The sequence below is a fragment of the Sander vitreus genome, chromosome 3 (genome assembly GCF_031162955.1).
Source record: "Sander vitreus isolate 19-12246 chromosome 3, sanVit1, whole genome shotgun sequence".
NCBI classification, from domain to species: Eukaryota; Metazoa; Chordata; class Actinopteri; order Perciformes; family Percidae; genus Sander; species Sander vitreus.
This window is the reverse complement of record NC_135857.1, coordinates 36,704,179-36,731,389: the sequence shown is the minus strand read 5'-3', so window position 1 is coordinate 36,731,389 and position 27,211 is coordinate 36,704,179. Positions and strand designations below refer to the sequence as shown.

At 40.4% G+C, this 27,211-nt stretch overlaps 2 protein-coding genes and 1 pseudogene across 2 annotated transcripts; all 3 read right to left on the bottom strand.

Moving 5' to 3' along the window:
- Positions 1 to 2,847: 2,847 nt before the first annotated feature.
- Positions 2,848 to 15,176, bottom strand: LOC144515991 (protein NLRC3-like). The gene is given in 10 exon segments (XM_078247240.1): positions 2,848 to 6,655; positions 7,270 to 7,316; positions 7,414 to 7,587; positions 8,554 to 8,727; positions 8,815 to 8,988; positions 9,070 to 9,243; positions 9,341 to 11,082; positions 11,084 to 11,127; positions 11,629 to 11,914; positions 15,165 to 15,176. Coding segments are annotated over 9 exon segments (3,351 nt in total). The 5' UTR covers positions 11,906 to 11,914; positions 15,165 to 15,176; the 3' UTR covers positions 2,848 to 6,110.
- A 1,751-nt stretch (positions 15,177 to 16,927) lies between these two features.
- Positions 16,928 to 17,876, bottom strand: LOC144515947 (olfactory receptor 52E8-like; annotated as a pseudogene).
- A 6,648-nt stretch (positions 17,877 to 24,524) lies between these two features.
- On the bottom strand, positions 24,525 to 25,454 carry LOC144515946 (olfactory receptor 52E8-like). Its single transcript, XM_078247144.1, has one exon. The coding sequence runs from the start codon at positions 25,452 to 25,454 to the stop codon at positions 24,525 to 24,527; it is 930 nt and encodes a 309-aa protein (XP_078103270.1).
- Between the last annotated feature and the right edge of the window lie 1,757 nt (positions 25,455 to 27,211).

Genomic DNA, 27,211 nt, shown 5'->3' with positions numbered 1-27,211 from the left:
CCACACTTGGGTTTGGGCGAGTCGCCGGCCACAGCGTCAGGAAGGATCGCGTGATATCAGGTCTCGCAATGTAATGAATTGCTTCACGGCACTGCACACATAACGCCCATTCAGGAACCGGCTAACAAGGTAGTGATGGAGTTTTTCACACTATCGTCATGGCTGAGCCGGCAAAAAAGATGCAGAAAGCTAGGAAAGCATTGTCGGAGGAACAGAGAAAGAGGAAATGGCAGACTGATCGAGAGAGGAGTCAGACACGAGTAAACATAGGAGCTGTAGGGGGGCTCTATAGAGAAACCTGTAGGGGGGGCTCTATAGAGAAACCTGTAGGGGGGCTCTATAGAGAAACCTGTAGGGGAGCTCTATAGAGAAACCTGAAGGGGAGCTCTATAGAGAAACCTGTAGGGGAGCTCTATAGAAAAACCTGTAGGGGGGCTCTATAGAGAAACCTGTAGGGGGGCTCTATAGAAAAACATGTAGGGGGGCTCTATAGAGAAACCTGTAGGGGAGCTCTATAGAGAAACCTGTAGGGTGAAATTTATGAACATGTTGGATGGCCTTCTCTATCAACACGGAGACTTCAACATTGGCATACCTTCATATTCAAGGCTATTTTAGGTCTCCTTCCATACCTTCTGACCTATATCAATGTAAATAGTACCGGGGCTTACAATCTTCGTTCCCAGGATCTTTTCCTTCTGTCTGTTCCAAAGGTTAGAACTGAGCTGGGAAAAAAAGGCCTTTAAGTTTGCTGCTCCCTCTGCCTGGAACAAGTTACAGAAATCCATGAAACTTACTGAGCTGGTCTCATTGGTCGCTTTTAAGAGGATGATGATTGACTTGGAGGCAGAACATCTGGCTGCAGATGTTCTGCCTGAGGTGTTTAGGATTGTGGTTGACTTTGAAAGATTTGCTGTGTCAGTTGTTTTATGTTTTTTGGTGTTTTTGCGTATTTTGTGTTTGTATGTACTGTATGTGTGGTGGTACTGCTGCCTGTCTTGGCCAGGACACTCTTGAAAAAGAGATTTTTAATCTCAATGAGTCTCTTCCTGGTTAAATAAAGAAAAAGAAAAAAGTGGGGTAAAGAAATCAATACTGTAGGCTACTTAAACAGCCCATGAAGCAGCCAACATTACACACACGTGTGTGGTAAAAATAGTCTGGCAGCACGTTTATGGTTTTTGTTGCTCCGCGCTGCAGCATGCTACAAGATAGCATGCTAACGCTACAAGCTAGCATACAAAACAAGCAGCATATGCTAATTTTTAAACAGTGGACAAATGTGAACGTCTAACATGACTGTGTGTGTGTTTAGTCTGTCAGCCTGTCTGATCACAGAGAAAGGCTGTATTTCTCTGGCCTCAGCTCTGAGCTCCAACCCCTCCCATCTGAGGGAGCCGGACCTGAGCTATAATCATCCAGGAGACTCAGGAGTGAAGCTGCTGTCCACAGGACTTAAGGATCCTGACTGGAGACTGGAAACTCTCAGGTATGGACAGACAGACAACTTCCTTTGTTACAGAGGAACTCTGGTTCATGTTTAATGTAGCAATGCTTAATTTGTAAAGTGGGAGGTCCCGGAGCGCAGAGGGGGGGTGGATCCGGCGACTCAAAACGGGGGTTGGAGGTAACGGAACCAAAAAAAAAAGTAGCTTCTCTGTCTCTGACTAAAAAAGCCTAAACAACGCTGTGTGTACATCAGGGCAATGTTTATTTTTATTTCAGAACGTGCACTGCATCGGTGCGAAATGTAAAGAAAATTAAAAATACACTGCAACGATCGTTTTTACAAGCAGCAATTATCCATCGGACAAATAAAACAAAAAACCCACCGTGGTCTCCACATTCTTGATCGGCAGAAACGATTTTTGCTTGTTTGGGATCCGACTGGCCAGCGTATTTGAAAAAGTTAAGCAAACTTTGTTTTCTTTTTGACATTTTTTTGTTGAGTGAAATGAGGCTATAACAGCAGTCTCAACCAGCACAAGCATTGTGTCACTTGAAGTGCAGTGCCGCGCTGTTGAAGTGCCTCGCCTCCCTCCGTCCCTCTCCCCCCTCCACCTTACCCTCAAAATTCACCTCAAAACGCATTGAAAATGCAAACACAAGACTTTTGTGGAACTCCAATGGGGAATAAAGAGTAACAAGACAGATAACAACATTGAACACTACACAAACAGTAGTTTATGTTTTTCATTTAGGCAATTCATTTTTCATAATGACACAGGAGGTGCCGGATCCAATAAAAAAGGTTCCAGGATCCAACGTCAGAGGTGCTGGAACATGTTCCAGCTCAAATTAAGCCCTGGATCTGAGTGAAGGTGTATGAAGTTGATTGTGACTTTGTTTCTTCCTGCAGGGTGGACCATGGTGGACCGCAGTGGTTGAAACCTGTTTGTGGAAGTGTGAGTTAAAGTTTAATTCCTGAGAACTCTACCGAGTGTACTTTTACTTTGATTGCCTACTTTAAGTACATTTAGCCAATATCTGTGTACTTTTACTCTGATCCTTTAAGTACATTTAGCCGATAATATGTGTGTACTTTTACTTAGATTTTTTAAGTACATTTAGCCTTTAATACTTTTACCTCAGTACAATTTCAAAGCAGAACTTTAACATGTACTTACAGTACTTTCACAGTATGTTTTGGTAGTTTTACTGCAGTACCGAATGAAGATAAAGTGATTCAGATTCTTTCATGAGCAGAGCTACATTAAAGTTATTGTACTGAATCAGCCTCATAACGTTTAGCATGGTTAGCTCTTGTTTAGCTGGTGATCCTGAGCATGGTGGCTAGCAGCTAACTGTTGAAACAGAAAAAACAGACCAGATCAGAAATCAGCTGAAAACTGTCACTTACCAAAAGTTTAATCTGGAGGAAACATCTGCATCACAACACAGAAGGAAGTTAAAGTAAAACACACACACACACACACACACACACACACACACACACACACACACACACACAGGAAGTAGGGGAGAACATTTGTGCCATTTTTGTCTGTATCTGGGAGCTCTTTTCAAAATGTGATACAAGCTAGTTACATGCATCTGCTGTTAAATGGTGCAGCTGTTAGAATAATAATAATAATAATAATGATCAACTTTATTTCTGTAGCACTTTTCTTAACAAGTTTGCTGTTGTGAATATGTTACACTTCATTCTGTAAAAACTGAACAAAGACTCTCATCTGTTTTGACTTGTATTTTAAATTGAAAAAGCATTGTAAGCAGCAAAAAAGTATCCAAAAAATATAATTTAAGTAATTAAGTAATTCTTTTTGCAAAACAGAAGGTGATAATATGTGTGTACATATGGGCGAGAGGGTTTGAGTACACACTTACCGAGCCCTTTCCGTGAGTCTGCATCGATGCAGACTTCACCAAAGGGAATTACCCACAGTTCAAAGCGTTGTGACGTTTACCGCGGATACCATAGGGCAATCCGGAAATTACAAAAGGTAAACAACAGCACGACACACGACCACAGAACACAGACCAGCCTGTTGTCCAGCTTGTAAAACAAGAGTTTGAAAAAATTTGGAATCAGGCAGCCGTCTCCTGTGCCTTGGCCGTGTGGAAAGCAACAAACTTAAAAAGAAAATTCCCAAACCGGCAAGTGTCAGCAACATCTTTGTTATTAAACGTCGCCAAGGTAACATGTGATCTCGTGAAGTGCTGTCCCAATCCCATTTATACCTATCTGAGCCCATGTGGCCTCACACACTCACTCACTTAGCACCTGAGATCAATTAAGTCTGTGATTCTTTAGTCCTTAGTCCTCAGGGCTCACTTTGGGATTGTGCCTAAATGTCTGAATGCTCTTTGATGAAAAGTCCTCTTTACAAATAGATGTGTTCATTTTGTACAAAACGCTGTACAATGGTTTAAACAGACTGCCAACTGAAAGGGTACCCTGGCAATCCAGAGTTCTCGCGAGAGCACAATTTGAATTTGCTCAGCAAGTCACTCTGGCATTGAGTAATGATGCTCATTAACTATGATGCTCATTAACTATGCCCTTCACCAATCACATCGGTGTATCTGATATAGGCTGGCCAGAGGCAAGCTTAACAGTTGACGACAGTTTAATCTGCCAGTTAGCTCCGCTGGTAGCTAAACGTATGGGGCTCTGGATACGTCACCCTGTGTATTGTTGTGATGGGTCGTAGTGTTATCCAATTGCGTGCAGTGAGATTTCAAATGCATGCTTGGTGCTGCCCATCGAGTTGGGACATTTTCATTACCCAATGCCAGACCCTTAATCTTTCGGATTTGGGTCTGGATTTCCAGGCTACTGAAAGGGCAGAAAGAGACAAACATCCCTCTGAGCAACAGTTGAATTAGAAAAGAAAAAATCAGCAGTCAGTGGTTGAATGAAATATAGACCATGAAAGACAACAAGGCCCGAAGGCCTGAGTATCTGACTCCAATTACTAATTCTAACCACTGTATCTGACTAACCACACTAATTCCAGCGCGTCTGTTGATTTATGACACTAGAACTCAAAGAGCAAATCTGAGACGATAGATTCAAGTCAGGCAAAGTTTACTAAGTCCAGCAGTTAAGTCTTACAACACATATGTGGTTCACAAATGACACTAAGTTTCCCTAGCTTCAGACACAAGTGTCCGGAGCTCAGTTCAGCAAAGTCTCTATCAAAATTGTGAGCCCTGCCCTGCAATGTCCCTCAACCTTTATCCTCTTCCTTGATGGGGTGTCCTCGTCCTGTCTCCGGGCAGATCCTTCTGTTGTCACATACACACACAAACACAAGGGTGGGGGTCAGTGTGGTATGACTTCCTCTTCCGGTCTGACGAACACAGTAACATCCGGTTCCTGCTTTTCTTCTACTCTGTGTGGTGAACAACACTATATGTGGTATAAACTATAAGTGAAAGCTTAAGCTAACTCTGTGCATCAGAGTCTAATCCTTGGGGATGCAAGTGTGCCCCACCTGGAACGTGTAACCACTTCCTCTATGACTGCACACAACTCTTGCAATAAGCACACCAACTTTAAATGTAAAGCAATACTGATACTAATATTTCCACAACAGTACTGATACTAATATTTCCACAACAATACTGATACTAATTTTCCTACATGGTAAAAAAAAAAAACTTGCAAGCTTAGCATCAAAATATCTGCAGATTTAAACACAAACCGCTTCCTGTTTCAGTGTGAAGGTCACAATAATGCAGCATATAACATGCTGCAATTAACATTTAGCAAAGCTCTTTGAACACACATCCTCCCTAACAGCATCACAGGAGCTGCTTGTCCTCTAAACCCGAGGACACTGCGACAGTGGAGGGAGGAGAAACACTTCAGGCTGAATCCTGATGATGTCTAATGAAGCTCAGCGTAAATTCTTTCAGGAAGACTTCTAATAACTTCAATCACCGCTCTCTTACTAAACCTATTCAGTTGTTTAGAAGGCGTTCACTTTTCAGTAAACCAACCAAAATTGGCCACAAAATTCATGATCCAATCACAGCATGACATCCCTGCTTTAAATCTGTTTCTCTCTCTGCTGCTGTCAGCTGTCATTTCAGGCAAAGCGTGCAATCTTCCTCCTCCCCTTCCACCTCCAGTCACCATCACATGCGGCACCCCGGGTCTTCCTCCAGCAGAAGGCTTTGTCGACTCCTTCAGTCTGGTCTTTGGGCTCCTTCGCCGCCGCCATCAGTGTCTAGACTCCATCAGGGGGAATATGTCTTGGCTTCTCTACCCCTTTCAAAAATTATTTTATAACGATGGAGTCTAATCTCCAAGACTCTGTACATTTCATATTATGTACAAGTAATCTTTGCATATCTGTAACGAAGTCTCTCCTGATTGAAATGTGTTGAAACTCAGTAAAGAGAGTCAACTGATTACAGAAATCATACAAGTGATCAAATAAAAAAAAAGATTGACCTCAAGATGGGAAGTAAACATTTGATTAAACATCCCAAAATATAGTTTAAAAATGTTGCTCAGACAAATGAATGTTTTGTGTTTGAGTCTCAGATCTGCTTCTCAGTGCAGAGTGTGTGTGATGGTGAACAGACTGATTTGATTTCAGCAGCTGATGCTCAGTTTCTGTCCACAGGAGAGACTCTCATTCCTGCAGAGGACACAGAGTCACGGAGGAACCAGGTTTCCAGACACCAAACCCAGGATAAAGAGGTTCAGTGAATGTGGTGTTGAAGGTGTAGATGTGGATCAGTGAGTCAGAGGAGACTGTGTAGAAGGACAGAATGCCAGCAGGACAGTCCACATACACTGCTACTCTACCAGAGACAGAGGAGGAGGAGGAGGAGGGGATGTATTGTTCTTTGTTATGGTGCCAGACAAAGTATCCACTATCTGAGCGGTCCAAACACCAGGACTGATCATTTCCTCCAAACAAACAGTCTTTACTGTCTCCTCTCTTTCTGATTCCTCTGTAACTCACTGATACAAAAATCAGACCTCTGCACTCGACCTCCCAGTAACAGCGACCAGTCAGACCATCTCTACACAGCAGCTGAGACCACCAGTCAAATCTGTCTGGATGATCAGGATATGACTGATACTCCACCACACGTGTCACCTTCCTGTTGTTGTCAGACAGTTTGAGGTATCTGTTCACTGTGTTTGTATCCAGTTCCAGTTCACAGACATCTGATGGAGATAACAAGAAACAATACAGCTGCATGGTTATCATCTACTGATAATTAACAACAATTACAGAAAGAAAAACATTCAATTATTTATTTCATATTCAGTTGTGAATGATCTTTAACAAACTTTAACTTCAACAATCCAGCTATTACAACACGAACAGTTTCCTGAACATGTTGACCGAATAACGTCTCACTAATAAAAATGTCATATCAGCTTCCACTGCAGCACAAAGTAGTTCTGAACCATCTGCTTTCTACAACATGTATTAGCTCAACCAAAGAGCTCACTTTTAGCACAAAGTTCATATCTTTGAAAATCAAATCTCAAACTGTTGTCTGCTACAGAGAAGTTTCACTGAGTCTGAATGAATATCAGCAGACTGTGGGTCCACCAATTGGCTTAAAGGTAAATTTCACTGATCAGAGAGCAGATGCAAACAACCATCTGTATGCTGGTCTGAAGTCAGTGGATTTTAAATTGAGTTCTAACATCTTTCCAGCCACAAAAACAGAAACTAGAGAAATTCATTTTTGTACATCAGTCAAGGAAATGTAGAAATCTAATATAACATGCAGCTGAGTTCATAGGAATTAAACTTTGAACACACTCACACTTCCTCAGACCTGGTTTCAACCACTGTGGTCCACTAGGGTCCACCCTGCAGGAAGAAACAAAGTCACAATTAACTTCACACACCTCACTCAGATACTCCATTGAAATTGAACCACAGTTTCTCAGTAACTGTCTGTCCATACCTGAGAGTGTCCAGTCTCCAGTTTGGATCCTCCAGTCTAGCAGACAACAGCTTCACTCCTGAGTCTCCTGGATGATTGTAGCTCAGGTCCAGCTCCCTCAGATGGGAGGGGTTGGAGCTCAGAGCTGAGACCAGAGAAGTACAGCTTTCCTCTTTGACCAGACAGCCTGACAGACTGAACACACACACGCAATGTCATATTAGACGTTCATTTTCATCCACTGCTTAAAAATGGGGGACCTATACAACCAGCGATGCAAGAAGAAGGCCAACGGGATTATCAGAGACACAAATTCACAGGTTACCCCAAACTGTTCTGCTTGCTACCGTCCCGCAGACGGTCATGAGCACCAGGCTCAGGGACAGCTTTTTTCGACGTTTTTGATGCCTTTTTTTCACAGTTTGTTTTTGCTTTTTCCAACGTTAGAAATTGTTAAATTTTTCTTCTACATATTTTCAGCGCTTATTTCTACGTCCCATATTTTCTTATATAAAACAAAAATTAAAAACGGGTCAATGTGACCCAAAATCAACACAAGGGTTAAGTCCAGTTTAAAAGTTTGAAATTGTATTAAAGCATAGCACTTTGAGATAAACCATCTCATTCAAGGGACTCCAACATGAAACAAATAATACAACAGACACAATCACATACAACGTACATGCACATCAAGGCTCTCATTATTCAGTATACCCAGATTACTTCTTAATTTGTTGATGGTGCTCTCAATATATTTTTTTAAAGGAAAGCAGTGGATCAACTCAAAGTATTTGAAAAATGTCATATATTCAAGGGGTAAACCCTCATTAAAAGAGATATAAAATAAAATATAGAATAAAATGGAGACTCACCAAGTGCTTGTCTGGTACCACATAACATACTTTTTTGTTAAACAGAAGTTTGTTGTATGAGAACTGATTATGGAGTTAAATTTGTGTTATTGGGAGTTCTGAGTTTTAAATGTATTGGCACTAGATGGCATATAAAAGTACTTGACAATTACATATACACATTTTTAGATCGAGAATAAAATAGGGGTGAGAGGTTACTGTTACTGAACCCAAAAGGATTAAAAAAAATGTTCATTCAATATTTAATAAATGAAGAAAATGACAACTCATAAAACAGATGAACACCAACCTGAGAGTTTCCAGTCTGCAGTGTGGACTCTTCAGGCCACAAGACACCATCTTCACTCCTGAATCCTTCAGGTTATTGTTACTCAGGTCCAGCTCTCTCAGACTAGAGGACTGGGAACTGAAAACTGAGGACAGAGCTTCACAGCTTCTCTCTGACAGGTTACAGTCACTCAGTCTGAAATAAAAAGTCAATCCAATAATTTACATATGATGAAAATAGCGGCTTCAGAGGGCCGTAATTTTCAAATAGATAAACCCCAACCTGAGAGTTTCCAGTCTGCAATGTGGACTCTTCAGGCCACAAGACACCATCTTCACTCCTGAATCCTTCAGGTCATTGTTACTCAGGACCAGCTCTCTCAGACTAGAGGACTGGGAGCTGAGAACTGAGGACAGAGCTTCACAGCTTCTCTTTGACAGGTTACAGCCACTCATTCTGAAATAAAAAGTCCAATAGTTAACATATGAAGAAAAGAATAACTCAGATGGTCATCATTTAACACACTTAAACACTAACCTTAGAGTTTCCAGTCTGCAGTGTGGACTTTTCAGTCCAGCAGACACCAGCTTCTCTCCTACATCCTTCAGGTTGTTGTTACTCAGGTCCAGCTCTCTCAGACTAGAGGACTGGGAGCTGAGAACTGAGGACAGAGCTTCACAGCTTCTCTCTGACAGGTTACAGCCACTCAGTCTGAAGAGGAATCAGCACAACACAAGAACATCATTGCAAGTTTTTTTTCTGAATATAGAAAAGTGCATTTAATCTGGATAGTTGTGTGTGCACATACAGAGCTTTGTTGGAGGCTTTGACAACTGGCAGCAGCCTAAGAAGAGCCTCCTCTGAAGCAAAGTATTTCTTCAGGTCAAACACGTCTAGGTCGTTTTGTGATGACAGTAAGATGAAGACCAGAGCTGACCACTGAGCAGGAGACAGTTTATCTATGGAGAGACTTCCTGAACTCAGGGTCTGTTGGAGCTCCTCCACTAGAGAACGATCATTCAGTTCATTCAGACAATGGAACAGATTGATGCTTTTCTCTGCAGACAGATTGTCATTAATCTTCGTCTTGATGTACTCAACTGTTTTCAAATTGATCCAGGAGCTACTTTCTCTCTGTGTCATCATACCTTGCAGTAGAGTTTGATTAGTCTCCAGTGAAAGACCCAGTAGGAAGCGGAGGAATAAGTCTAAGTGTCCATTTGGACTCCGTAAGGCCTTGTCCACAGCATTTTTGTAGAAATCTTGTTGAAACCAAATGGATGATTCTGCTTCTGCAAGTAGGTTGTCTCCAGAGTTGGTGAATGTCAGATGGACATGAAGAGCAGCCAGAAACTCCTGAACACTCAGATGGATGAAGCAGAACACCTTGTCCTGGTACAGTCCTTTCTCCTCTTTAAAGATCTGCGTGAACACTCCTGAGTACACTGAGGCTTCTGTGATATTAATGCCACAGTCTCTCAGGTCTGATTCATAGAAGATCAATTTGCCTTCCTGCAGCTGCTCAAAAGCCAGTTTTCCCAGAGACTCAATCATGTTCCTGCTCTCTGGACTCCAGTGTGGATCTGTCTCGGCTCCTCCATCATACTTTACATTTTTCCGTTTGGACTGAACCACTAGGAAGTGGATGTACATCTCAGTCAGGGTCTTGGGCAGCTCTAATCCCTCTCTGGTCTTCAACACGTCCTCCAGAACTGTAGCAGTGATCCAGCAGAAGACTGGGATGTGGCACATGATGTGGAGGCTTCGTGATGCAGGAGATGTGATGTGGGAGATGATTCTTCTGGCCTTATCATCATCATCATCTTTGAATCTCTTCCTGAAGTACTCCTCCTTCTGTGGGTCAGTGAACCCTCTGACCTCTGTCACCATGTCAACACACTCAGGAGGGATCTGACTGGCTGCTGCAGGCCGTGTGGTTATCCAGAGGCGAGCAGAGGGAAGCAATTCCCCCCTGATGAGGTTTGTCAGCAGCACATCCACTGAGGTGGACTCTGTAACATCAGTCAGGATCTCAGTGTTGTGGAAATTCAGAGGAAGTCGGCACTCATCCAGTCCATCAAAGATGAACACAACCTGGAACTCTTCAAACCTGCAGATTCCTGCTTCTTTGGTTTCACTAAAGAAGCGATGAACAAGTTCCACCAAGCTGTACTTTTTCTCTTTCAGCACATTCAGCTCCCTGAAAGTGAATGGAAATGTGAAGTGGATGTCCTGGTTGGCTTTGCCTTCAGCCCAGTCCAAAGTGAACTTCTGTGTTAAGACGGTTTTCCCAATGCCAGCCACTCCCATAGTCATCACTGTTCTGATTGGTTCATCTCTTCCAGGTGGGGTTTTTAAGATGTCTTCACATGTGATTGTTGTTTCTGGTCTGTCCGGTCTCCAGGAAGCTGTTTCAATCTGTCTGACCTCATGTTCATCATTGACTTCTGCGGTCCCCCCCTTTGTTATGTGGATCTTTGTGAAGATCTTATTCAGAAGGGTTTTGTTTCCAGCTTTAGCAATTCCCTCAAGCACACACTGGAACTTCTTTTTGTGACTTGGATTTGAAGTTTCGCTGGCATGCAGCAAGAATATCTGAATGAATACAACAATGAAATCAATGAGGCGGTGTTCTGTTGAATGTGAACATTTCTGTATTCATGAAATCTAGTCTACTCATTTGACGACCATGTCCTGAATAGATTAACTATTGTAAAATTACTTAATATTCCTCTACAACAACTGATATGTTGTGCATCTAAGTCATGCACCCATGAACTCTGTGGTGTGTAAAGAAACCAGGTCTATGACTTAACTACAGATGTAATTATTATATGTAATTAGTGTGTGCACATTTTAACCAGCAGAGGCAAAAACACAGGATTGTCTGACTTTGTTTTATCAACTTTTGTTCTCAGAGACACCTTTCTCTCTGGTGGATGTTTGCTTTGGTAGCTTATACTGTTGTCAGCACAAAATACTGTATGTGTCTATCTTTGTGGAGACATAGGCTACAAAGCTACTATTTGTTGATGACTTTGTGATATTCAAGTTTGTTACATCCATTCTTTTAAATTCATACTGATTATGACTCACCTGCAGGTTCTGAGATGGTGTTTGATAAATTCTCTACTAGATCATTTCGATTGATCTTCACTAAAACTATTTTGGTCACTTTAATGGTGTTCATACTGTAGGTTGAGAACATCAGGTCCACTGTCTTCACCCTGTTTACATTCTCCAGTTTGCTCTTTGCGATTGCTGGGAAGCCTTCAAGGCCCCCATTCATCTGTAGGTACCACTGAAATGTTTGAAAGTCCTCAGCTCCCAAGTCTTCTAAAGTTCTTAAGACGACCTCTTGAGGCGTTGCCATCTTTTGTCCCTGCAAAGATCCAAAACATTTCAAAAGAACATAGTCACCTTATAGAATTATCAAAACAGACCAGTTTTGTAGATTGAGTTATGACATGTCTACATAGTAGAAGTAGAAAAAACATTGATGTGGAAATCTGTGCACACAGATTAATAATTCAAGAGCATGCATAAATTACCCAAGAGTCCAGATAAGCTTTGTAATTAGGTTGCACCACGGGGGGGGGGTTCTAGAGAAAGCACTGGTAGTAAAAGACATTCTTGTAGAAAGTTACAACCAACATCCCAGATAGGTGTCAACACTCCGTAAGACACAAGCCTATCAGCCCACCATTTGGTTAATGGTCAATGTGCACGTCAATGCATGGGTCCACTTTGTGACAAACCCTATGGATCGTTCCACATGTATGCATATTTTGACAGAGTGACAGTGTAAGTGAAGAAATAGACAACAAAATGGAACGAATCAGAGAAGAGAAAGAAAAGTTGTGTTCTGTTCTCTTTGATTATTTTATACTGTCCAACCAGTAAAACATGTCCTGTTCTGTAGACATGGTCCTTATTTATATATTTTATACAGTACAACCAGTAAAACATGTCCTGTTCTGTAGACATGGTCCTTATTTATATATTTTATACAGTACAACCAGTAAAACATGTCCTGTTCTGTAGACATGGTCCTTATTTATTTATTTTATACTGTATAACCAGTAGAACATGTCCTGTTCTGTAGACATGGTCCTTATTTATATATTTTATACAGTACAACCAGTAAAACATGTCCTGTTCTGTAGACATGGTCCTTATTTATATATTTTATACAGTACAACCAGTAAAACATGTCCTGTTCTGTAGACATGGTCATTATTTATATATTTTATACTGTACAACCAGTAAAACATGTCCTGTTCTGTAGACATGGTTGTTATTTATTTATTCATGTTGTACCAGTCCAATATGACAGTCAGTTGTAAGAAAACTTGTTTAATTTGTTATGAATCTATTTTGATGCGTTTTCCCGTAACTTTTGTAATTTTACATACGTTTAAAAATATTGAAAGTAATATCGATATCGCAATATTCATACTCGATATCGCAATATCACATTTTGTCAATATCGTGCAACCCTAACTCAGGGTCAACTGCCATTCCTTTGCCCTGATTTCCTGCCAGGTTGAACTCAACCCCAAGCCACCACTGTCTTACTCATCACAGTGGGGGGGAAAAGCTCCCATGCTGTGGTGGTGTGAATCACAGATCCAATTGGGGGCCTACTAAACCTGCCAACCGGTCTAGGTCGCCAAAGTTAATGAGAAGTGTTAACTTGGACTGGACTTTCTGTGTAGGGCAAGGGCAATACTGGACTTCAACACACTGACCATTATGTTCTTTCTGAGTGACCCCCTCATTCCCAAAATTGACCGACAATGTAGTTGGGGTAATTGACGTGCAAGTGAAACCTACATGTTCTCCAGATCCTACTCAGGGGGAGGCCCTTTTGCAGAAAGCCTTCGTCCACTACCAGATGACAACCTCACAGCAGCAGTTCCACTGGAAAATAAGCCGCATTTACCTGCAGTTATACAGACCGAAAGTCTAGCCCTGATCCCTGAGAGTCTACAGCCAGTGCAACTGTCAAGGACAGAAGAATTCTGAATTCATATTTGTAAGTGGGATATATATATATATATGTATATATATATATATATATATATGTAAGTGGGATTGTCTGGATTCTGGCAATATAATAACCATTAAGGTGGGATACATTGGCTAAGAAATTACCAAAAATGTCTGTGCTGACATAAATAGTTTACATGAGAATACATTATAATGTTGGACCTCTCTATCTGTCAGAGGGAGAGCAGGAGACGGTTGTGAAGAAGTTGGTAATTTCATGTTGCAGATTAACACTTTTGCATGCACTGTATCCGTATCCGTATCTCATTAGGGGCTGAGCCCCCCTGAAGGTCTGATCCTAGAACCGCCCCTGCTGCTACTTCATACTTGTACTCCACTACACCTCAGAGGGAAATGTTGTAATGTTTACTGCACTACATTTATCTGACAGCTTTTGCTTGATTGCTTCACGCTGGGCTTGTTTCTGCAACAGCTCATTGAGTATCAGATACAGTTAAAACTATTGAGGAAATATTTTCCTTTGACATTGGTCCAGTATTAACGAGATCGCTGCAGTCGGCAACGGTGAAACAAGCTACAATGTAAGTTAATGGACGTCAACTGTCCAGCTTGTATTTACGTTCATAAAAGTGCTCGTTTTGCCGCTGACAGACTCAGATTAATATTCTAAGTGTCTGACAACATTATGGAAAGGATTCCTAAGGAGGTCGACCTTTCTGTTAAAGAGTAAGATCCTTTTTTAAAACATAAAAAGTCCGCAAAATTGCGTTCGCTGAACCCACCAGACTCCATGTAAATTAACAGTGATTTTAGCATCGTAAAATAGGTATTCTAAAACATTTCTGAGGCTTGCTCTGGCTGTCTTGAGCACTATTTCATTCCAATTTCGGGTCTGTCAGTCACAGTGAAAAGCGGGGACATTTCCAGGGACAGCTCCAGCCAGGGACAGGTCACCAAAACCGGGAACTGTCCCCGGAAACCTAAATGTTTTTTTTTAAGTTTGATAATTAGGCCATGAAATATTTATGAGGTCATGTTGTCTAGGTTAATGTCAAGTTGTCATAACACAAACATCTCAAACAATGCTAACTTTGCATTTAAAGTGTCATAATTTACCAAATGACACTAAATGGCAACAGTCAACATTCATAAAGAGTCCTTCATGACATGACAGGTGTCATGTCAGTCTTATGCACACCCCTTCAAATAAAGTGTGAAGCTGCATAATCAGGAATATTTGGTTATCATTCGCAGTAACTTAACACAACCCCAACAACAGTAAAGTACAAACAGGAAAGAGATATTATAATATTATGAATCATTAAGCAGAATGGGTCATTTCAGAAATCAGCAAAGGAGAACTGATAATACCTGTGTACTTTTACTTTAATACTTTAAGTAAATGTAGCTCATAATACTCAAGTACTTGTCAGCAGAGCTATATTTGAGTTGTGTACTAAATCAGCTCCATAACGGTTAGCAGTGTTAGCTCCTGTTGTTTGTGCAGCCGGTGATCCTGAGCACAGTGTGTAGGAGCTAACTGTAAGCACAGAGCTAAACTCTTTGACACTGAAACATTTTTACAGTTTGATGAAACTCAGCTGAATAGTGTCACTTACCAAAAGTTTAACCTGGAGGAGACATTTGTGTCACCACGCGGGAGGAAGTGAAAGTAAAAAGTGGCTGACACACACTCACACACAGAGCAGGAAGTAGGGAGGAAGGGTGTAACATTTGTGCCATTCCTTCCTGTATCTGGGAGCTCTTTTCCAAATATTTACTTATGTGTTTGCTATTAAACTGAGCAGCTGTTAGAATAATAATTATAAACTCTATGACTGTGTCTCAAACCTCCTACTGTCACACTTCAAACACTTAGTTATAAGTGTATAGTGTAGATAACGCAAAAAGTCAGAGCACTGAAAGTACCAGGATGACCCCCTAAAAACGGTCAAAAAGTTCAGTGTGGAACGATGGACCCTACTCGCACTAAACGGGCGCCATCTGGGTTACAAAGCGGAAAGGAAAGGGGAGGGACCAGGGACGTCGACCGGCAGCTGATTGGACGAACGCATTACGTGGATCTGGCTCCTCCCAGATTTCACAACCGAGCATAGCACGTACTACTGATATTAATTTATTAATTGCATTAGGCTTTAGTCTTCCTCCTTTATTTTAGTACGTCCACAGTTCTTATTCATGTATCGAGCATTTCCCTCTGGGTGTGATGCCACAACAGATGACCTGTACTTAGGAATGTAATGTTGTCCATTGTCTGGATGTAAAGAGGACTCACTATACTTACACAGTTTGAGTTGTAATTTGTTTTAGTCGTACTTTAACGCCCTTTAAAAGGTCAAGAGCAAACCTTCACACTTTACTTTAAATATCTGAAAACACTTAATGAATAATGTTCACAAAGTTCTCTATTTCTTGTTTTGGAATACGTTCATTCAGTAGTACTCTACACACAGGCTTGAAAGACAACTTTAGTTCACTGATTTCACTTTACATAATTTCCTTCAAACTTTCAATAACTTGAACATATTCTGCTACCGCCACACGGGAGCGCCAAAGTGCAAAACATCCAACCACAATTGAGAGGTCTGAAGTCACCTCATAACACAAAGGTCATGAGTCTGAATCCACCAGCCAACTTTGTAGATTTCTATGATATACATTGACTATGTTTATAAGCACATATTTTTGCCCTTATTCTTAAAAAGACAATTGCTGGCTTGTTGGAGCATGTGAACACAGCCTTCTTCTTTCATTCCTTCAACCACCTTCTTGAAAAGGTTGGCGTAGCAATGTTTGTGCATATCTAAAAACCTGTTTATATCCAAGTCTTTGATAATGGTTACAAGTAGCTGTGTTACTCCTTCTTTTCTTTTGGCCAAGCATCTCTACCGCAGCCCTGAAAACAGCTGGTTGGTTTGTGCACAACAACCATATCAAAACACAGAGCTGACCATAAGCCGTAAACACGCAAGAGGCTGTAAAATGTCACAAACTACAGCAAAAAAAACAAAAAAAAACTGATTGAGATGTAGATTCTAAATCTGCTGTATACATGTCCAAAGAATGCTTCTAAAACCTGAATAATACTGGCATATCCCACATGTCTTAATCTGAAAATGCTATATTCAGAAAAGGCCTTATTATGAATATCCAAACTGAATATTCTATTTGCATGACCTGGATCAAATTTTGACAATTGTCATCTTTGGAATAATAGTGGAATATTAATGTACATTAACATACTCAATGTTGTACAATAGTTTTGATCTTTGGCATATCAGCATTTCATGTTCAGCATACTTTTGTCTGGAAAAGGCAAGACATTTTACATCCCAGAAACAATTTAAATAGAAATAGATTCTTAAGAATGAGTCCCAGTTCGGACAAAGCGAAAGCACTTCAGTGTGTTCATGATCTGCTGTCTTATTTCGGCGGTTCTGATGCCGTAGATGATCGGGTTGAAACAGCTTGGAAAGAACAAGTACATGGTGCTGAAGAAAACCCGAATGGCTTCAGGGAGACCGTTTCTGATGCGATATGACAGGAAAGCTGTGAGTATGATGGTCAAACTGACACTCATGACTACAATGTGGGTGACGCAGGTATGAAGCGCTTTGATACCTGACTTTCCAGAACTCAGCACGGAGCTAAATATGACGATGTAAGAGGCAGTGATTACAATAAAGTCAGCTACAGGGATGACGACCACTGACAGCAACCCAACCAGGTTGTTGATGGCGATGCTTCCACAGGCCAACTCCACTAAGGCCATGTGCTCACAGAAACAGTGGCTTATCACATTTCTGAAGCAGAATGACAACTTTCCTGCCAGGCTCACTAACAAGCGAGACCATGAACACATTTCTGAGCACTAGTGGGATGATAATCTTGAGGAATCTCGTTAACGCCATGCGTTCATGATAGTAGAGTGGCATGCAGATGGCAAAGTAGCGGTCCAGCGCCATCCACAGCAGCAACGTCGACTGAAAAGCTCCTAGCAAATGAATCAAGTGCATCTGAATCAGGCAGCCAATCAGAGAGATTCCCCTCCAGTCAAACAGGAAGCTCAGCAGCATGTGGGGGACGAAGAACAGCGGGAGACTCAGGTCCACACATGCCATGCCGGCGATGAGGATGTACATCGGTGAGTGGAGGCTTCTCTGTGAAATGATGACGTACAGCAGCAAGGAGTTGGCCGACAGCGACACGACGAACATTACGAAATAAGGGATGAAGAGGACGGGCCTCAGTGCTCCGAGTTCGCTGAAGCCGTCGAGGATGAAGTGTTTGTGTGAAGAGACGTTCTCCATCCTTACTTCTTCTTAATAACCACCTTCAGGTTTTGACTTTGATCAGCCTGAAAACAGAGACAAACATTTGGATAGTTAATTCACTTCTCCACAAGTGTGTTCCTGTGTGTGTGGCACAAAACCACTCTAAGGGTGTTTTCACACCTATAGTTGGTTTGCTCTGGTCTGAATCAACAAGAACAACAAAGTAAATACAGGAAGAAGGTCCTGTGTTCTGGACGTGTCCACGGTCAGACCAGCTAATTTCATTGACATCATTTTTCACACATTGTTTTTACGTCTGCTGTGCTCAATGAGACTTCGCTCTGCTCTGCCGGTGTCTGTCTCTAACTTAAGCGGCGGCTTGTTTGACCACGGAGATGCGAGTGATAGAAGGCAAGCTTGACCGCAGTCTACTTCTGTGAGAGAAACATTGAAGCTGCGTCAAAGACTTTATTTCCTGCCTTCTGATACCCTTTTATGCACCAAGTTTTGGTGGGAATACCTTTATTTATCCGATGAGAAGAAAAAAAGATGACATTCAAATATATCAAAAATATAATGGAATATAAAGCAATAAGGGGGCTTTCACATCAGGGACCTGAGCCTGGATCACAAAAGTTGACCCCAAAGCAACAAGGTCAAAATAAAATAGGCTATTTATATTTGTCTTAAATGTGTGGTGAAGGGAGGATACTGGCATTAGTGTACGGATGGTGGAGCATTTGGGCCCGGTCGCTACGCACACACTACAGACTGCGCTCAGTGAGGAGCGGGTCGATGAAAGATGAGAAAAGTCTCTCTGCATGTTCTACAGTGTTAGTTTAGTTTGCTGTTACTCAACCCCGTATTTGTGAATACAAATATCTGTATAAGTGAAAGTTCTGTCACAAAACTATGTTGTTGCGTATCATTGCACATTTTTAAGTGGGTATATGGAAATCCTGGACATTTCTTAGTGGGTATACCGCGTATACCTGCGTATCACGTAAACTATACCACTTCGAGGTCGGATCAAGTTATCACCACAAACAAACCACTCCAGAGTTGGTCTGAAAGCATCAAGGTGGTCTTGGTATGCTCCTTCGGTCAGCTTTTGGTGCACATTCGAGTGTGATTGCTGTATTCACACATGCCCAAACAAACTGCAACGAGGGGGAAAACCAACTCTAGGCCAATTAACGCAACTAAATGAGGCAGGTGTGAAAGTCCCCTAAAAATGAAATGCTTTCTATGGGGACGCACACTACAGTTATCTTTATAGGATAGGAAAAAGTAAACCTTGGGCTTCAGCCAATCCTGTTTTGGGTTGGTGATTGTCTTTGTTATATTATGTGGAATGGATTGGTGTAAACATGTATAATAATGTTTTTGTCAATTGCACATTCACACAAATTGTCATGCTTTGTTCATTACAATGCAAACCGAAATACACCATTCATTCATTCAGTCACCAAAATTGAAACCACAATAATGGAGCCTGCTGTCACTCTCAAAAGGTATTTTAAAACAAGGACCTGAACTACAACTAAATCTAAGTTATTTATGAACTAGACTGTAGATTGGGAGACCTGTTCTTGGTTGTGGTACGCAGTGAATTTATGATTAAGTTTAGGGTTAGGGTTAAGGTTTGTGTTTAAAATGCAACGCCCGGGATGGGCACTGCAAGGGGCACGGGCACAACGGGACCACTGGTGTGAATAAAACACTTAAAAAACCAAGTTCGGTTATATAAAAGCTGTTCAAAAGAAAGCAAGATATTAAAAGCCGGTTAAAAGAACCACTGGACAGGACGGACAGCGGGAGAATACAACTTTAAAGAAAAGGTCATCTCCAAACCTGCCCTGGCCTCTCTCCTGGAGAGATTACAAAATAAATAATTACAAAAATAAATTAAATTATGAAAACAAAAGCCCGTAGCAATATAAAAAAAGCAATCCCAATGTTAAAGGACTATTATTTAACATTAAAAAGGACTAAAAACATTTAAAAAGTCTAAAATACTGTCTGAATTACTTGCCCTTGAGGTTAAAAAGTACAAATACCATTATAAATTAGCAATAAGTGCTGAGGTTTAAAAGTGCTTAAACACACAATAAATAACCATAAATATTAGTCAATAACAATACATAATTTAAAATACATCATAGAAAAAAACACACTGTTAGTCCTGCATAAAACCAATGGCATGTGTATTATCATGTTAAAATCATGAGGCAAGTAATTCAATGTGTAATAATAAATAATAATAGTAATAATAAATATGACAAAATAGAAAAAGAAACAATAAAATTATTAAAATATATATAAGGCAGAACAAAAATAATGGACAACCAAGGCATCTTTAAATTTAATAAAAACATGTTAGGTGGGACCCCCTCTGCATGTGGAAGTTAACCCTCGAAAAGGAAAGAATAATAAAATCTAAAAAGCATGCTATAAAAGATATAAATATGTAAATATAAAAACAAATACACAGTTATTATTGAACATAAATATGGATTAAAGCAATAAGAAAAGTCATATCATATAAAAGAGAAATATTGTATAAAAGAGAAAGGTTAGGGTTGGGTTAAAACGTAACGCCCGAGATGGGCACGGGCACAAGGGGACCACTGGTGTTAATAAAACACTTCAAAAACTTCAAGTTCGGTTATATAAAAGCTGTTCAAAAGAAAGCAAGATATTAAAAGCCAGTTAAAAGAACCACTGGACAGGACGGACAGCGGGAGAATACAACTTTAAAGAAAAGGTCATCTCCAAACCTGCCCTGGCCTCTCTCCTGGAGAGATTACAAAATAAATAATTACAAAAATATATTAAATTATGAAAACAAAAGCCCCAGCATAGCAATATAAAAAAATCTATCCCAATGTTAAAGGACTATTATTTAACATTAAAAAGGACTAAAAACATTTAAAAAGTCTAAAATACTGTCTGAATTACTTGCCCTTGAGGTTAAAAAGTACAAATACCATTATAAATTAGCAATAAGTGCTGAGGTTTAAAAGTGCTTAAACACACAATAAATAACCATAAATATTAGTCAATAACAATACATAATTTAAAATACATCATAGAAAAAAACACACTGTTAGTCCTGCATAAAACCAATGGCATGTGTATTATCATGTTAAAATCTTGAGGCAAGTAATTCAATGTGTAATAATAAATGATGATAACAATAATAATAATAATAATAATAATAATAATAAATATGACAAAATAGAAAAAGAAACAATACAATTATTAAAATATATATAAGGCAGAACAAAAATAATGGACAACCAAGGCATCTTTAAATTATTCATTAAAAAAAAGTAAAAACATGTTAGGTGGGACCCCCTCTGCATGTGGAAGTTAACCCTCGAAAAGGAAAGAATAATAAAATCTAAAAAGCATGCTATAAAAGATATAAATATGTAAATATAAAAACAAATACACAGTTATTATTGAACATAAATATGGATTAAAGCAATAAGAAAAGTCATATCATATAAAAGAGAAATATTGTATAAAAGAGAAAGGTTAGGGTTGGGTTAAAACGTAACGCCCGAGATGGGCACGGGCACAAGGGGACCACTGGTGTTAATAAAACACTTCAAAACCTTCTTAAAAATTCAAGTTGGGTTATATAAAAGCTGTTCAAAAGAAAGCCTTAGGGTTAGGGTTAAGTAAATAATATGTAAATATAAATAATTATAAAATATAATTCAAATTAAAACTTAGGCTCTAAAAAATACAATATCCCAGTTTTGGTGCAACAGACACACAAAATATGTATGAATATAAACAGCTTTGTGAGGACTCACTTGCTCAAATGTTAAGTAAAGGATAATGTAGAGCGAGCCGGTCATTATTATGAATTAGAACCCTGACAGCCTGAGGCAGGGCCCCGACACTAAGCCTAAAATGCTGGTATTGGTATCGGTGAGTATTGGAGTCTATGCACTGATCCGATACCACGTAACTTAGCCATGACAAGAATCTACTTTAAAGTAGTTTGATTATGTTCTTTTGACTGATGTCAAACTAGTTAATAAAAGAAAGTTCTATGGCATACATCCTTTGTACGTATTGTTCATATTTTACAAAGAGTTTAAGCTGAGCTAGGCCATACAACGATAACAATTTCATCATAAACATACAGGGTTAGTAGTTTACAGCTTTTTTTGTAATGCAATGTTATCGTATTGTTACTCCGTATCGGCCGATACGCAAGTTCAGGTATCAGGATGGAAAAAATGGTATTGGAACATCTCTATTCATAACTGAAGTTACCTGAGGATGTTGAACGCTGAACCTTACTTGTTCTCTGTGTTCGTCAGTAAATGTGTCACGTGCTGACTCTTCTTCATCCATCCCTTCGTCTTCCTACAACTCAGCACTTTAATACCCTCCGTCTGACGCTGCCATTGGCTGCACAGACAAAGTTCAACAACTCATCATCTTGCAGCCAATTGACTGAGTGTAAAAATCAAAGAGTGATGACAAGTTATGGCTGCTCACTAGGGCATTATAGGGCACGAATAGTTTTAGTTAAAAGTTTAGACTACTCCCCAAAAGTCGATGAAAAGTCGAATATAATCTCGGCAATAAACATGAATGTCCCCAGATTTCCTTTATTGAAAAACATCAATAGTGGCTGACACAGCGGAATGAGCTGTCATTAGGTCACTTTAGGACACAGGATTATTAACACATTTTCCTCAGATGGTGAGTGTAAACAGAAAATAGGCAATAAACATGCAAACAGAAATTCAAATAGTAGCCTACTCACCACATATAAACACGGCGTAATGAAAGTGCAAAAATAGAAAATACTCAACATCTGTGTGTAATAAACTAACAGTTACTCGCTGTCGCTTCTGTCTTCATTGTTTATCCTCATTTTGCACTTCTGGTTAGCAACAAATGGCCGCTTCTTTACTGCCTTGCACTTCAATGACTTGTTTACCCACAGCGCCTCCTGCTGTATATCTGATGTAATAACATGGCTATCTGATACATACATTTCTGCACCATGTTAAAACCACAGATGAACAGATATTCCACAATAATGTGCTGCTACAATGAGCAGTTTTAATGGTCAAATATTCAAACAGTCGACTATTCTGGAGAACCCCTAATGCTTACAATGTCTCATCAGCAACTGTAGTACTGTACTGTCATTTCAAGCTGTATTCACATTGCTTGGTTTGTAGATGTCGGTCGTAGCAGCAGTCACATTGTGAGAATTTGGTCCTAACATTTTTAGTTTTTAAGATTATATTTTGGGCATTCTAGGCCCCCATTTTTACAGGACAGCCTAGACCTGAAAGGGGAGTGAGAGGGGAGAATGACATGCAGCAAAGGGCCGCTGGTCGGAGTCGAAACCATGGCCGCTGCCATCGAGGAGCAAACCTCTACACATGGGCACCTGCTCCACCAGCTGAGCTACCCAGGTGCCCAAGGTCCTAACATTTTTGACACTGTTAGAATTTTGACACAGGCTGACTTTGGTCCAAAGCAGTAAAGCAGTGGATCTTTGTCTCAGTTCAATCCAGGATCACTGTTTTGTCACGACTGCCAACTAAAGTCTAAAATGGACCAAAATCTACCAGTGTAGGGAGGCCTTTATTTGAAAAAGATGGTCTTTTGCTGTGTTTCCACAACATTGTTCGGCTCTGCTCGTCTGCACTAACTTTTTTGGTTCCAATACTTTTCTCTTTTCGTTTGCCACTAAATATGGTACTCCCCTTAGACTAGGGATTCCCAGCTGATCACCATAATGATGGCTTGTGATACTGCTGTGACATCATCTTCAACACGACACTTGCTGAATCCTTTCATTGGCAACCAAACAGAGTCAATTCGTCAATTTATGGTGTAGTGTACGTAGAATACGCCATAGTTTTGCGGGCTGCCTTCTTTTAAAATCTTGGTCAGGTGAATGAACAAACTGTGAATCTGTAATGTTGAAACCGAGATCCCCTGGTATTGAGGTGGTACCAAAAAAAAGCACCGTTTCTATCAACAATTTTTGCTTATTGAATTGTGAAAATAATGTTCTAATGTGTAACCAACTCAACTCAACTGGACTGGACTGCTTGGTGGAAAGGCAGCTTTGGTGTCAACAACTAGCAAAGCAGTCTGACATGACAATTGACCTTAACCCCTCAAACCTCCCTGTGTCATTCTGCTGCTTCAGGAGAAGTCTGGAGAACCCCTTGGAGACTTAGGTTACCACTACAGCAGGCAGTAATGACTGTGTGACCTTCATTTTAAGCAGTCACCTCCACAATATAGGCTTTAAAAATTGCCCACTGATTCTACGTCCCTAGACACCCCCGGCATGTCAGAAACATTCTTCCAAAAGTGGGAGTTAAAGTTACGTAGTTTCAAGAGTTGTAGAGTTAGGACGCCACCTTATAAACCTAGTGAAACGCTTCATAAATTCATAAATTCATAGATTCATAAATTTTAATGTCTTGTTAATGGGCACATGCTGTTATTTCTACTCTTTAACATATATCATTCATTACCCTCTGTAGCGCCATTATTTTCATGCAGTTTTGTTGAATATAAATATTGTTATATTATATTTGACTCATTTCATTGTTGCCATTAACATCTGATCTTTTTTAGTCATTTTACATTTTAAAATGTTTCTTAAGAATGAGTCCCAGTTCAGACAAGATGACAGCGCTTCAGTGTGTTCACGATGTTCTGTCGGATCTTGGCGGTTCTGATGCCGTAGATGATCGGGTTGAAACAGCTCGGGAACAGCAGGTACATGGTGCTGAAGAACACTCGACTTGCAGCAGGGAGACCGTTTCTGATCCGATACGACAGGAAAGCAACAAGTGCGATGGTCAGGCTGACGATGATGACCACGATGTGGGTGACACATGTTTGGAGTGCTTTGACCCCGGACCCATCGGACTTGGGCACAGAGCTGAATATGACGATGTAGGAGGCAGTGATAATGATGAAGTCAGCTACAGGGATGAGGAACACAGTCAACAACCCAACCAGGTTGTTGATGGCGATGCTTCCACAGGCCAACTCCACTAAGGCCATGTGCTCACAGAAACAGTGGTTCATCACGTTTCTGAAGCAGAATGACAACTTTCCTGCCAGGCTCACTACAAGCGAGACCATGAACACATTTCTGAGCACTAGTGGGATGATAAACTTGAGGAATCTCGTTAACGCCATGCGTTCATGATAGTAGAGTGGCGTGCAGATGGCAAAGTAGCGGTCCAGCGCCATCCACAGCAGCAACGTCGACTGAAAAGTTCCTACAAAGTGAATGACAAACATCTGAACCAGGCAGCCAATCAGAGAGATTCCGCTCCAGTCAAACAGGAAGCTCAGCAGCATGTGGGGGACGAAGAACAGCGGGAGACTCAGGTCCACACATGCCATGCCGGCGATGAGGATGTACATCGGTGAGTGGAGGCTTCTCTGTGAAATGATGACGTACAGCAGCAAGGAGTTGGCCGACAGCGACACGACGAACATTACGAAATAAGGGATGAAGAGGACGGGCCTCAGCGCTCCGAGTTCGCTGAAGCCGTCGAGGATGAAGTGTTTGTGTGAAGAGACGTTCTCCATCCTTACTTCTTCTTAAAACAACCTTGCAGGGTTTTAGTTGGATTACCTAAAAACAGAGAAACATTTTGAGAAGTTCAAGTACTTCTTTCACAATCTGTAATCCAAATTTATACGATGGTCTGGGTGAATACTCAATTCTGATTGCCTGAAGGGTGTCTATTAAAAAGTGTTATAGGACACCTACTAAGTAGTTGTAAAATGAATATGTGATTTAGAGTGCGGATCGGGACGCATTTTTCTGTCCGAGCCCGGCCCGCGTCCGACAGAGCAGTAACCGAACCCGACCCGAGCCCGACAGGCATTAAGATATTTATGTCCGAGCCCGACACAGTTAAAATCTCATTTTTTTCTCATACTTATGACACACGTTTGTTTGTGTGGAAAGCTTTTATTAAGCAATTGTAGGAAGGCATTCGGAAATGTGAACAGATGAGGCATCAACGCACACGGGGCAACAAACACAATAACACAGACACGCACCTACATAATAAGCTGTTTTAAATTTAAAATGTTAAAATGCCTTATTGCGCTGATGTGACCGAGCCCGACCTGAATCCAAACATCATTTCTAAATATCTGTCCGAACCTGGCCCGGCCAGTCGGGTACCGTTGGGTCCCGACGGGCTCGGTTTGGGTATCCATCCTCTAATGTGAGTATGTTATTTCCAACACTGTGTGTAGCCGACAGTAAACATGGAGGACCATTTGTTCGTGAAAATCTTTATATTGATTTGGGGATAATAGTATGGCTGGATAACTAGCGTGTCTTGTTGTTAAACATACTGTCAAATTATATTTACTGATTGTCAACCGTACACAATGTTAATGACTTTAAATCTTGATAGCATATTGTCAGCTTTCTGGCTTGTAGATGTCTGAGCTGAAGGGTTAAATTGGATAAATCCAACGTTCATACATGTGACTTTTAGTTGATCAATAATAAAGAATCGACGGGAAAATGTCCGGAGTCCCATCGAAGCTCGCATCTCTCCTAACAGGCCTCAGTGACTGCTGTTATACTGATAACACTAAAAAGAGTATTTATATGTCTGTGGCATTTGGGTTTGGCACCACAGATGAATAATGTACATCAAAATGTACGTCTATCTCTTAACCAGCTCAACAATAAAATGCTGCTCATATATTTTTAATGATAATCCAAATAAAATATATATAATGACACTGACAAGAATGGACGAGGTACTTTTACTTCTGATATTTTGAACCACAGGGACCAACACTGGACAACAACTAAATCATTAAATTATCATTGTTTTTTATGCTGATATACTGTATGTCTGTTTAAATCAGTGATTTTAGTAAACCAAGCAGGGCAAACATGACACAATTTTCATGTATGATCAACTGTTTATACCAAAGCTGCAACTACACTATCACAAACAATCATACACCGCATAACCTCAGTAAATCTGGCGTAGTTGATTCATCTTTGCAGCTCTAATAGGCATAGTCATTTTTGAATGGTCTCTCTTGTTGCAAGATACAGACACATATTTCCATTATAGGTTCTGGGAAAATGTTGAAATACTTTCACAGATTTCAGAATGTTTGGTTGAAATGGTTGAAATTGTGATTTTTGTGTTATGAATTTTGTTGGTGGGGCTACCCTTGTATATACATTTTGACCGGTGATTGTACCTTTAAAAATACTCTCCTAAATCCCTACATTTGGTTTCATCTGTGTTGTTTTAAGCACAATAACTAAACTTAGTAGCAGAAAAAGCAAGGTCTGTAAA